General features: G+C 41.2%; 1 protein-coding gene across 2 annotated transcripts in view; it reads left to right on the top strand.

Moving 5' to 3' along the window:
- The window catches only part of ST8SIA5 (ST8 alpha-N-acetyl-neuraminide alpha-2,8-sialyltransferase 5), a 113,748-nt gene that overhangs the window by 78,273 nt on the left and 21,679 nt on the right, over positions 1-13,796 (top strand). For both annotated transcript variants that reach the window (XM_042850698.2, XM_005305411.4), the window contains 3 exons: positions 5,127-5,213; positions 6,501-6,645; positions 13,116-13,228. In XM_042850698.2, coding sequence (XP_042706632.1) covers positions 5,127-5,213; positions 6,501-6,645; positions 13,116-13,228 — 345 coding nt within the window. The remainder of the gene's footprint in view (positions 1-5,126; positions 5,214-6,500; positions 6,646-13,115; positions 13,229-13,796) is intronic.

Raw genomic sequence — 13,796 nt, 5'->3', positions numbered from 1 at the left:
GCAGAGTAACTTGGAATTAGAATTCAGGGGCTCTATTCTCAGATCTGCCACTGACTTAGGCTACGTCTACACTGTGGGGGGGAGGGGGAATCGATTTCAGATACGCAAATTCAGCTATGGGAATAGCGTAGCTGAATTCGACGTATCTGATCCGACTTACCCCGCTGTGAGGACGGCGGCAAATCAACCGCCGCGGCTCCCCCGTTGACGGCGCTTACTCCTACCTGGGCTGGTGGAGTACGCGCGTCAATTCGGGGATCGATTATCGCGTCCTGACGAGACGCGATAAATCGATCCCCGAGAGATTGATTTCTACCCGCCGATCCGGGCGGGTAGTGAAGACCAGCCCTTAGTGTGTGATCTTGAGCAAGATATTTAACCTCTCTGCCTCAGGTTGGAAACTGGGGATTGTAGTTACTTATTATTTGGATAGTGCCAGGTACCAGTTACTTTACAGACAAAGTATAAAAGACAAAGTTCCTGCCTCCAGGTGCTTAGAGCTTCAGTGATAACACTTTCCTACTCATAGGCCTAATTATTGTTTGTAAAGCGCTTTGAGATTTTCAGATGAAAAGTTGCTCTAGACGTGCAAAGTATTGATGAAAACCGCCATCTAAAGCAATAGCAACAGCACTTTGCTGCTACAGCTCTGCATGAATCTTGGACATACGCCTCCCTCATTGACCCTGAACAGATAGCAAAGCTGGCTAATGCCTTTCCCCCTGTAACTGGCACTGGATGAAGGACATTGGCATAGCAACTTTGTCTAGTTTGCTGACTCACAATGCTTAAAAATAAATAGTGAGAATGGGAACAACTTGCTAGGGAGCGGGCTGAAGGTGGTGAGTGCTGGAATCGTGTTCTCTTATATTGATTGCAGGGCATAGAGAAAATCACCTCTCTGTATCTTATCCAGTGGCACTCAGTTGTAATGGATTTCAATTTAATGGGATAGAATTAGCCTTGGATGTGCAGTTATACATTATTTGTATTACGGTGGTACCATAAGCTGTTTAACACAGCAAAGCTCTGTTTGCCACGCTGGGTTCTTCTAATGTGCTTGGGGAATATTCTTTTCCCCTTAGTTATCCCTCAGGGATAATGGAAGATTTCCAAATTAGCATGCTCCGATGGACCACAGAAGGTACATTATGACCTAGAGCTTTAAGAGTGACTTCCACACTCTTGAAAGGCTTAAATTATACCAGTGTTATATATAAAGCTATTCTTAAAATATCCTTGTTATTTTATTGAAAACCAGCATAGGGAGCATTCAAACCCCTCAAACCCAAAGACAATGCACCAAGATCCAGCAGCCTCAAAGAGACCTCAAACTTCATCAAAGTCCAAAAGGGGACATCACATATCCATTCTACCTAGATATTTGTGAGTTCCCAGTCCCCAGGATATCTAGGTTCCAGATACTGAAGATCACACATGAACTCATCTAGGTAGGTAGGAGCAACTTCTGGAGCTTTAAGGTAGTCCCAAGATGCTGACCATTGAAGCCCTCTTCCTTTCCCCAGAAGATATGAAAGACAATCTTCTAATGTCAAATCTATAGGCCATTCTGGCTCAGACTCTTAGCAGAAGGTTATTTTATGTTCTTATTGCCCTTATATAAATCGATGGTACGCCCACATCTTGAATACTGCATTCGGATGTGGTCTGCTCATCTCAAAAAAGATATACTGGCACTAGAAAAGGTTCAGAGAAGGGCAACTAAACTGATTAGGGGTTTGGAATGGGTCCCATATGAGGAGAGATTAAAGAGGCTAGGACTTTTCAGCTTGGAAAAGAGACTAAGGGGGGGGGATATGACAGAGGTATATAAAATCGTGAGTTGTGTGGAGAAAGTGAATAAGGAAAAGTTATTTACTTGTTCCCATAATATAAGAACTAGGAGGCTACCAAATGAAATTAATAGGCAGCAGGTTTAAAACAAATAAAAGGAAGTTCTTCTTCACGCAGCGTACAGTCAACTTGTGGAACTCCTTACCTGAGGAGGTTGTGAAGGGTAGGACGATAACAGCATTTAAAAGAGAACTGGATAAATTCATGGTGGTTAAGTCCATTAATGGCTATTAGCCAGGATGGGTAAGGAATGGTGTCCCTAGCCTCTGTTTGTCAGAGGATGGAGATGGATGGCAGGAGAGAGATCACTTGATCATTACCTGTTAGGTTCACTCCCTCTAGGGCACCTGGCATTGGCCACTGTTTGTAGACAGGATACTGGGCTGGATGAACCTTTGGTCTGACCCAGTACGGCCGTTCTTATGTTCTTATGGAATAGTTTCCCTAAGGGAAGTGGAGAAAGTCCCATCACTGGAGACCATTAAAACTAAAGTGGACAAAGCACTAGCAAAAAATACAGCTGGGAAAAATCTTTAACTGGAAGAGGTGCAGTAGGGGCTTGATCCAATCTCCCTTGAAGTCAATGGGGACTTTTCCCATTAACTTCAAGAGTAGTTGTCGGGTCTTAGGCATTGCCTGCACTGAGGACATGCTCTGGTTACAGCTGTCAGTGGCCAGCCACCTGTGTAGCTATCCCAGTGCACTGCTGCGGGTTCATCTACATTTGAGCGGGGAGGTGTGATTCCCAGCTCCCGTAGACTTACCCATGCTAGCTGTGATTGAGCTAGTGTCTAAAATTAGGAGTGTCTGTGGTGGCACGGGCAGCTCCTCAGGCTAGCTGCCCCAAGTACAATCCTACCTGGCCCCCGTGTACGTACTTGATCGGCTAACCCAAATTATCTCCCATGCAGTCACGGACACAGTGCTGTTTTTAGGTTCTAGGTCAAGTACAACCAGTGCGGGTCCATCTACGCAAGCTAGGAACCACAGCTTCCAGCTCCAGTGTAGACCTAGCCTTAGCGTAGATAAGCAAGGTATCTATCAGTTTCATTTGGCATCAGGATAGCTTACTTAGACTGAAGCTATTTGGGACAGGGGTCCGCTCTGTGTTTGTACAATGCCTAGCTCAAAGCATCCTGCTCTGTGACTGGCCTCCTAGATGCTACAGCAAGATAAACAATCACTAATAATAATTTACTCTCCCAGTTTCAAGCAGGGTTACGTTGCAGGGGTGGAAATCACAGTTTATAGTGGTTTTGCATGCACACTAGGGGTTTGCACAGGTGCAGCTACCCTGATGGCTGCAATTCTTAGTGTGGACAAGGCCTTAGAGGAGAACTTGAGGCTTTATACTTCGAGAATGGGATTTTCAAAGGGGCCTAAAGAAACTGGGCACCAAATTCCCTTAGGCCCATTGAAATTCCCAGCCCAAATCTTTTCCAGATCTAATCTCTGTGGGTCCATAAATTAGCCATCATTACCAAGTGGAATCCAGAAAAATCACACACAAGAGATCACCTTGTTTTTTAAACGTTCTGTTTCTCCAGGTTTCTTTCAGAATTGAAGGAAGAGAATCTGAAAGTATAAGTGTGATTAAAAGAGAAACAGGCATAAATAGGATGTGTGAATTGACATTAACTGCCACTACTTAATCAGACTTCAGGGCCTGTCTTTAATGTTGATGTATAACATTTGTGGTCTAGTGGACAGGACACTGGACTCGGACAGTTCTGGACTGTACCTGTCTGTGTTACTGACTTCTGCGTGACCTTATGCAGGTCACTTCACTTCTTTGTGCCTCTCTTTCCTCTCCTGCCCTTTGCCTGCCTTGTCTATTTAGATTGTAAGCTCTTTGGGGCAGGAAATATGTTTGTACAGCACCTAGCACAATGGAGCCCCAATCCTGGCTGGGGCCCTGTAGGCACTACTGTAGTAGAAATAATAACAGTAAGAAGAACCATAGTGTCCCATTCCGGGGTGCAACCCAGACCAGCGAAGGGTTGTGCCTCACCCTGCTTTGCTGTTGTAGCTCCCACCATGGGCCACTCACAAGCAGCCTGCCAGCAAGCAGGTCAAACCCTGAGTGTCTGTGTATAACAGTAGCCCTGGTCTAGCACCTCGGATCCCAGCAGCCTGTCAGCAACACACCAATTGCACTCTGGCTTCCAGCAATCTTGGTTACTACTTGCAGGGTGACCCCAACATACTCCCAGTCCCTAATTTCCTCCAAAATGTGTGTGTTTTGCACTGTCCAGCCGTCTCCTGGGCAGTTCAGATATTAAAGGTCCTTTGCCCCTGTAAAGGGTCAATAGTCAACAGTTTTCTACTTTTAACTGGTGTTACCAAACAGTTCAGTTTACACACAAACACTGGATTTTTTTAGATTAAAAATAAAACAAGTTCATTTAAAGAGAGAGATTTTAAGTGAGTCCAAGTATAAGCCATTAATGCAGAAATGGTTACAAGAGAAATAAAGATAAAGTGCTTCCTAGTAGCTAAAACTTAACAAAGTAGACTTGGTTCAAGGTAAAATCCTTACCATGTGTTCCCAGCAACATGGCTGACCAAATTCACCTCCCCTCAAAGTCAAAGAGCTGGTTTCTTTGTCTTGTTAAGTGAAAGAGTAATAACCTGGGGTGTTTTTGCCCCTCACTTTTATAGTCCAGTCACCCTTTGTAAAGCATTTTCCTGAGGGTTACCCCTAGATAAAGTTCATTCCAGCTGAAAGGAAGGAGACATGGAGTCTTGTGGTGAAGGAGGTTCCAGATGGTTGTTTGCCAAAATGCAGATCGCTCTGTTCTTGCCCCCCTTTGTTGGCAAAGAATGGCCCTTGACACATAATTGCCAGTCAACTTTGACACCTGGCTAGCATCATCAGCTTGTTCTTTTGTCTTTGAGAAACCAGTTTACCCACTCCCCAGACTTGCCTGATAAACATGTTTTAGTCATAATTTCAGTTTATGTTCAGAACTCTTAGTATGCATTTTGTACATACATTACAAAAGAATACTGATGATTCGTGTGGTGTTAGTTTTTAAATGATACCTCACAGTATATTTTGCACAAAGGTTATTACAAAAATGTTTATGGTGTGAATACAGGGGTGCTTTCAGTCATACATAGGGATTAGGTTGTAGACAGAGAGCATTCACGTGGCCCAACTATCTCTTCCTACCAAATAACCATTACGTGCCCTCATCAATGCAGTGTTATGAATGGAGAAAAGTGCATTTCATAAAAGTGCACTCAAAAGTCTTTGGTTTTGTTTTCAGGGTGAAGCAAACTGAATTGTTTGACAGGTGGAAGAGCCTACAGATGTGCAAATGGGAGATGAATGTCACAGAAGCCCACCTATTCAAGTAAGATGGGTTTCTGTTAATGAGACTATAGCTACCAGTCACTAACGGGGTGAGTTTCAATGTAATTGATTGTAAAGGAGTGATGTCTTCACATATCGATGGTTATTAAAGAGCAAGTAAAACATCAAGAGGCTGTTACTTTTTACCATTCATGATGATCGGAGAGACCAATGCATTTAAGTAGGTTTTGGTTATTGTTAATTTTAAAAAAGTCAGGTAGCAGGACAGGGTGAGGATGGAAGAATGCTATAGAAGCACCTAAGACTCACCCCTCTCTAGGGTGACCAGATGTCCTGATTTTATAGGTACAGTCCTGATATTTGGGCCTTTTTCTTATATAGGCGCCTATTACCCCCCCCACCCTATGCTGATTTTTCACACTTGCTCTCTGGCCACCCTATCTATGAGGAGGGGAAATCTGTGCTGAGGATCCCCCCAGCGTGTTTCAGGGAGAGGAGAGATTATGGAAGATCACAGTGAGTCAATGACCAACTATGGAACAGAACACTGGAGTCCTGCCTCCCAGTGCTATGCTCCAGTCATAAACCAAGAGTTAATTGTGATGCTCCTTGCGTCAAGGGTGCGGACCAAATTCTCAACCGGTGTAAATGATTGCAGCTACACTGTCTTCACTAGTAACACTGCTGTACACCAGCCAAGAATCTTCAGAATCATCAGAATGAAAATCTTGATAGTTTGTTCTGTATTCAGGACCCTTTCCATTGATTATCTTTCCTGATTAGCCTTCTCAATTGCCATTCTCTGGCCTCCTCAGCTGCTGTTCTGGTATCCAGAGGCCTCTGTCATTTGTCCCTAAAACACTCTATCTTATCTTATGCTGAAGTTCATCTACAATGATTTCAGAACCCAGCTTTGGAATGCTGTCCTGTAGGTCCACTATCTGAATGAAGCCACAGCATTGTTTTAGCTTTGTGCACGTATATTTATCACTGTGGATGCACAGGCATCAGAGACATGGTCATTGGCTCAGAAACAAACGTGCTCTGGAATAAGAGTGGGAGTAATTCAAGGATTTCTGTTGCAAAGACAAAAGTAGAAAAGGCATTAAATGAAAGACGTGAACTAAGAAATTGACTCCATTTTGGCACACATCACTCACTCCTCTGTATATTTAAGTTTAATATGAAATCTATGGTGAGAGTAGCACATTAACCATAACATCATTGGGACAGCAATTTCTATCCATTTCAATACTCATTCTAACTCTTAGCTTTACTCCATGCTATTGGTTCATGTAAACTTCTTCACCTATTGTTCATTTGACAGGTCAACGTTATCAAGATGTTGCAATGCCCCTGCCTTTCTGTTCACCACACAGAAAAATACTCCCCTGGGAACTAAATTGAAATATGAAGTAGATACTAGTGGAATCTTCCATATCAATCAAGAAATCTTCAGAATGTTTCCGAAGGTGTGTTACATGTCTGCATCCATTTGCTAAAACCTCACACTGTAGCTGCTGCATTGGACAAAGTCTTATATAGTAGTCAAGCTTTAACCAACATGCGTGATCCTGCATCTTCATTTTCCATTTGATATTCCATTTGTTTTTTCCTCTATCTAGTTGCCATCTGCTCCAGCTGGCATGCAATGTGTATACTTTTGACTGCAGAATTTACTGACCACATGTTAACTGGCTAGTGAAATGGCTTTAGAAATCAGCATATAATGAAGCTCAGCGCATATTTTAAACACATTATTTGTCTGGGTCTGATTCTTATTCTTATTTGAAAATTTGAGAACTCAGTGATTTTTACCTGTTTGCAGGTTGTGAACATGTTGCAGAATTCTCAAATGTATTTATTAGAATTTATACACAAATTTCTTCAGCAAATAATTCTTTACAACCCAATATACAATTCTCAGTGCACACTGAAATTTAAGAGCAGAAACTAATTTATGTGACTATGAATTATGTAACAAACCCACACATCTCGAATTTCAAGCTGTATGTTTGTGGAAATATCTGAAACTCATCCCTTTGCAGAGGACCAGTACAATATTGATCTGAAGTTCTTATATGGCTGCCATTATCATAGTATCCAAGCACCACATGATCTTTAATGCATTTATCTTCATGGCACCTCTGTGAGGTAAAGCAGTGCTATTATCCCCATTTTACAGATGGGATCTGAGGCACAGAGAGCCGGCCCTAAGGCCCAGTTCCTCAAAATATTTGGATGCCTAACTTCCATTGAAATCAATAATTTTGATGGATATTAGGCATGTAAATACCTTTGAGGATCTGGACTTAAGTGACTTGCCTGACTTCTTATAGGAAGTCTGTGGTGGGTGGAGCAAAGAAGTGAATCCAGGTCTCCCAAGTCCCAAATCCAGGCTACTCCCTCACAGCCACCAGACCACTTTTACTCTCCAATGCTCATTCCCTCCCCAGGTTATAAGAACATAAGAATAGCCACACTGGTGTCAGAGCAGCGGCCCATCTAGTGCAGTATCCTGTCTTCCAACATTGGCTGCTACCAGATGCTTAGGTGGGAATGGATGAACAGGGCAATTATCTAGTGATCTATCTGCAGTTGTCCAGTCCCAGCTTCTGGCAGTCAGAGGTTTAGGGTCACCCACACCATAAAGTTGTGTCCCTGACTATCTTGGCTAATAGCCATTGATGGACCTATCCTCCAGGAACTTATCTAGTTCTTTTTTGAACCCTGTTATAGTCTTGGCCTTCACAACATCCCCTGGCAACAAGTTCCACAGATTGACTGTGTGTTGAATGAAGAAGTACTTCCTTTTGTTTCTTTTAAACGTACTGCCCATTAATTTCATTGGATGACCCCTGGTTCTTGTGTGATGTAAAGGAGTAAATAACACTTCCTTATCCACTTTCTCCACACCATTCATGATTTTATAGACCTCTATCATATCCTCCCTTAGTCATCTCTTTTCTAAGCTGAACAGTCCCAGTCTTTTTAATCTCTTCTCATATGGAAGCTATTCCATACCCCTAATTGTTTTTATTGCCCAACTCTGTACCTTTTCCAATTCTAATATATCTTTTTAATATTTTTTCTGTCATATTATCTATCCCTTTCCTAATGTTTCCTAACATTCTGTTAACTCTTTTGACTGCTGCAGATGCTTTCAGAGAACTATCCATGATGACTCTAAGGTCTTTCTTGAGTGGTAACAGCTAATTTAGACCCCCATCATTTTATACATACAGTTGGGATTATGTTTTTCAATAGGCATTGCTTTGCACTTATTAGCACTAAATTTCAGTTACCATTTTGTTGTCCAGTCTCCCAGTTTTGTGAGATCCTTTTGTAACTGCACCAGTTGGCTTTGGACTTAACTATCTTGAGTAATTTTGTATTGCCTGCATACTTTGCCACCTCACTGTGTACTCCCCTTTTCAGATCATTTATGAATATGTTGAACAGCACAACAGGTCCCAATACAGATTTTTGGGGGACCCTGCTATTTACCTCTCTCCACTGTGAAAACTCACCATTTATTCCTACTTTGTATCCCCTATCTTTTAACCAGTTACTGATCCATGAGAGGACCTTCCCTCTTATCCCATGTCTGCTTACTTTGCTTAAGAGTCTTTGGTGTGGGACCTTGTCAAAGGCTTTCTGAAAGTCCAAGTACCAACTGAACCACCCTTGTCCATGTACTTGCTGATTCCCTCAGAGAATTCTAATGGATTGGTGAGGAGTTTTCAAAAGCCATGTTGACTCTTCTCTAACATATTGTGTTCATCTTTGTGTCTTAGTTTCAACCAATTTGTCGGTACTGAAGTTAGGCTTATTGGCTTGTAATTGCCAGGATTGCCTCTGGAGCCTTTTTTTTTTTAAATTGATGTTACATCAGTTGTCCTCCAATCATCTGGTACAGAGGCTTAAGCAATAGGTTACATACCACAGTTAGTAGTTCTGCAATTCCATATTTGAGTTCCTTCAGAACTCTTGGGTGAATATCATCTCGTCCTGACGACTTATTTGTCATCAGGTTTGTTTCAAAACCTCTTCTATTGACACCTCGATCTTGGACAGTTCCTCAGATTTGTCACCTAAAAAAATGGCTCAGGTGTTGGGATCTCCCTCACATCCTCTGCAGTGAAGACCGATGCAAAGAATTTATTTAGCTTCTCTGCAACGGCTCTGTCTTTCTTGAGTGCTCCTTTTGCACCTTGATTGTCCAGTGGCCCGGTGGTTGTTTGGCAGGCTTCCTGCTTCTGATGTATTTTTAAAAAAAATTGCTATTAGTTTTTGTGTCTTTTGCAACTTGCTTTTCAAACTTTTTTTTTTGGCCTGCCTAATTATACTTTTTTGACTTGCCAGGGTTCATGCTTCTCTCACTGCCTCTTTTACTCCATTGTTTAGCCATGGTGGTATTTTTTTGGTCTTCTTACAGTATTTTTCTTATTTGGAGTATATATTTAGTTTGAGCCTCTATTATGGTGTTTAAAATAGTTTCCATGAAGTTTACAGGCATTTCATTTGTGTGACATTTCCTTTTAACTGGCTTTCTCATTTTTGTGTAGTTCCACTTTTTGCAGTTAAATGCTACTGCAGTGGGTTTCTTTGATATCTTCCCCCCTATAAGGATGTTAAATTTAATTACATTATGGTCACTTTTCCTGAGCACATCAGCTATATTCTCCTCTTGTACCAGATCCTGTGTGCCACTTAGAACTAAATCAAGAATTGCCTCCCCCTGTGTGGATTTCAGGACTAGCAGCTCCATTGAATCAGTTATTAATGGTGTCTAGAAATTTTATTTCTGCATCTTGTCCTGAGGGGTGACATGTACCCAGTCAATATGGGGATAATTGAAATCCCCCATTATTATTGGGTTTTGTGTTTTTATAGCCTCTGTAATCTCCCTGAGCATTTCACAATCAGTGTCACCATCCTAGACATGTGGTCAGTAGTATATTCCTGTTGCTATACTCTTATTATTCAAGCATGGAATTTCTATCCATAGAGATTCTATGGTACAGTTTGATTCATTTAAGATTTTTACTATATTTGTCTCTATGCTTTCTTTCACATATAGTGCCTAGGGTGACCAGACAGCAAATGTGAAAAATCGGGACAGGGGGTGGGGGGTAATAGGAGCCTATATAAGAAAAAGATCCCAAAATCAGGACTGTCCCTGTAAAATCGGGACATCTGGTCACCCTAATAGTGCCACTCGCCCAGCAGCATGACTTACTCTGTCATTCCTATAATTTTGTACCCTGTATTACCATGTCTCATTGGTCATCATTGTTCTGCCAAGTATCTGATGCCTATTATATCAATATCCTCATTTAATACTAGATACTCAAGTTTACCCATATTAGTATTTAGACTTCTTGCATTTGTATACAAGCACTTATACAATTTGTCAGTATTTAGATGTCTGCTTTCATGTGATGTAATTGAATTGGATTCCTCTTTGTTTGACTGTTTCTCTTCAGTTCCTGCCCTTTCTTTATCAACTTCTATCTGCTCTTCTTTGCTGGGATGTTGAGTATCCCCTTCAATAAATCCTTCCCAAGGGATGTCTCTGTCCAAACCACGTGCTCCTCTGCTCCTGTCGGCTTTTCCTGAGAACCTTAGTTAAAAAGTCCTCTACGACCTTTTTAATTTTACATGCCTGAAATCTGGTTCTGTTTAAACACTGTTTAAGTTCCAGGTATGCCCTCAGAACAGTGTTTATATGAGACTTATGTCGTGCGTAAGTGCCGTGCGGGACTTCTGCATAAGGAAGGATTGGCTTTTACCCAGTATGGCTCCATTTTAGCAAAGCACTTAAACACATGCTTAAAGTTAGGCACATGAGTAATCCAATCCCTGTTGCTCCGAGCATGTAAGAACATGCTTAATTCTAAACACATGCTTAAATCCATGACAATCAAGAGGATGAAGGCATATGCTGAAATTTAAGCATGTGTTTAAGTGCTCTGCTGAATCGGGGCCTGTGTCGGTTTGTTGCATTAGTAACCCAATCAGGGACCAGCAATAATACCACATGATTTATGTAACTAACCAGCACAGTACAAATTGTGAATTGCACATTTTACAATCTAAATTTGTGGTCAGATTTCAGTGAATATCGAGCTGAAAAATTTCTCTTTATTTTGAGAGTAATCAGTAGGGCTTGTAGGTGTGCGGAAAGTGAAAACAGTCAAATCAAATTTACTTTGGAATTTGGATCAATGTTAGCCAAAACCCTTTCCCACTATTTACTCACTTCTAGGAAATTCCGTTGTATAAGAGTAACAAGATAGCCCAGCAGCACGCGTCCATGGGGTTGTTATTGCTTTTCTGAGATGGACAGTTGTATTGTATGTCCTTCAGCCTCATGCCTTATGTGCAACACGTGTAGTGCACTATAAATAATCACCTAGACGTTCATTTTACATCACTATTCCATCTGGATGTATTTTTCATTATGAAATTACTTATAAAATATGTATGTGCTAATAGGAGCATTCTCATGCTTATATAAGCACATCTCTACATATTCATAGGGTGTCAGTTCTCCTGAGCTTTGCCTCACACTTCTCACACCCTAAGGGCCTAATTCTGTCCTTGGATATGTGATTATAACTCTCATTAACTTCAGTGGCTGTTCCATACATTCATCTGAGAGCAGAATTTTACCCTTTAGGATATAGAAGAGATGCTTGATGCTTAGACCCTACCCTGCAAAGGCTTATGCATGTGCATATCTTTATGCATTGTGAATAGTTGTGTTGACTCCAGTGTGATGACTCACAGGCCCATATCCTCAAAGGTACTTAGGCTCCTCGCTTCCATTGATTTCAATAGGCCATGGTGTTTAAGCTGAAGCAGATGCATAAGTCTTTGCAGGTCGGGGCCTTAAATTGTAAGCCATCTTTGTGTTATGACAGTAGAGGTCTTAGCACAATGGGGCCCAATCCCTGATTAGGGCCTCCGGGCACTGCCTCAGTACAAGTACAGTAGAACTTCGGGAATGGAGTTGTTTGTTACTCTGAAATGGTCGAAACTCTGAACAAAATGTTATCATTGTTCTTTCAAAAGTTTACAACTGAACATTGACTTGATACAGCTTTGAAACTTTACTTTGCAGAAGAAAAATGCTGCTTTTAACCATCTTAATTTATATGACACAAGCACAGAAACAGTTTCCTTCTCTTGTCATATCTTTTTTTAAACTTTCCCTTTATTTTTTTAGTAGTTTAACACAGTACTGTACCGTATTTGCTTTTTTTGTTGTCTCTGCTGCTGCCTGATTGTGCACTTCCGGTTCCAAATAAGGTGTGTGGTTGACTGGTCAGTTTGTTACTCTGGTGTTCATAACCCTGAGGTTCTACTCTAGCAAATAATAATTACGATGCTGTTATTACAGCAAGAGATATCCAGAATCCAAGTTCAGTTCTGATAAGCATCCCAAATGTTCTCCTTTTCTCTAAACTATGCAGCCTCTTGAATCTTCTAAACTAGACCAGGTGTTTCTGGCATGTAAAATCAGGACAGAAATATCATAAGAGCAGTGTTTTTTAGGCAATTTATAATATAATGCCTATGATAGAATGAATCTATGGTTTTGGTCCCCATCTGGAAACTAGAAGTGAAAGAACATCTCTAACATTATGGAAACTTACACATTCAGTTCTAGATATTGGCTAAAGGTTCAGGTGCTCTTACTTTTTTTTTCCTGAACCAGTTTCCCACAGCATCTCTCTAACTACAATGAGAATGGTCATGTCAGTTCATATAAACATGGATCATGGGATTATTGGACCCCAGGGAGGGACCAATGGTAATTGCCTATTATTATTCCATCCATCTGATTTTCATTCAAGATATAGCTGTAGAAAAGGAAACTGCTGCCACATGCATGTCTCAGGAAAGTAACTGGTTTGTTCTCGTTTTGCTGTAGGATATGCCGTACTATCGCTCCCAATTTAAGAAATGTGCTGTGGTTGGGAATGGAGGGATTCTCAAGAACAGCAGATGTGGACGGGAGATTGACAGTGCAGATTTCGTATTTCGGTAATCATCCTATAGTACGGTTCTTTTAGCATTGTATAGTACTAAATAAAAGATCACACATCTATTCTTTCTTATGTTGGAATATAAGAATTGCCAAAATGGAACAAATGGTCCAGCTAATGAACTATCCTGTTTCTGGCAATGGCCAGATGGTTTAGAAGAAAAACCCACCTAATAGACAATTATAAATTATATGTCTGTGGGGGTAACTTCTTCCTAACTCCACACAGTTAGTTACTGGCTTATGTCCTGAAGGAGGCTATCCCTATACATTTTCATCCTCCTTATTGTAACTCAGGAGGTTATTTTTATTATTCATATCAATGTCTTTAGTATTGTCTGTTGGACTCAGGATGTCAAAGTGGGTGAGATGATGTGTTTTATTGGACCAGCTTCTGCTGGGGGAAGAGCCAGAGACAAGCTTTCAAGCTACACGGAGCTCTTCTGAGAGCTCTCTCTGGCTCTTCCCTCAGCAGAAGTTAGTCCAGTAGAAGATATTTCACCCACCTTGTCTCTCTCTGATTAGTGTCTTTGAATCCTATTAAACTCTTTGTCTGGCTTATATTTT

The sequence above is a fragment of the Chrysemys picta genome, chromosome 6 (assembly GCF_011386835.1).
Source record: "Chrysemys picta bellii isolate R12L10 chromosome 6, ASM1138683v2, whole genome shotgun sequence".
In the NCBI taxonomy this organism is placed as follows: domain Eukaryota; kingdom Metazoa; phylum Chordata; order Testudines; family Emydidae; genus Chrysemys; species Chrysemys picta.
The sequence above is the reverse complement of the archived record's forward strand: the minus strand, read 5'-3'. Positions and strand labels throughout refer to the sequence as shown.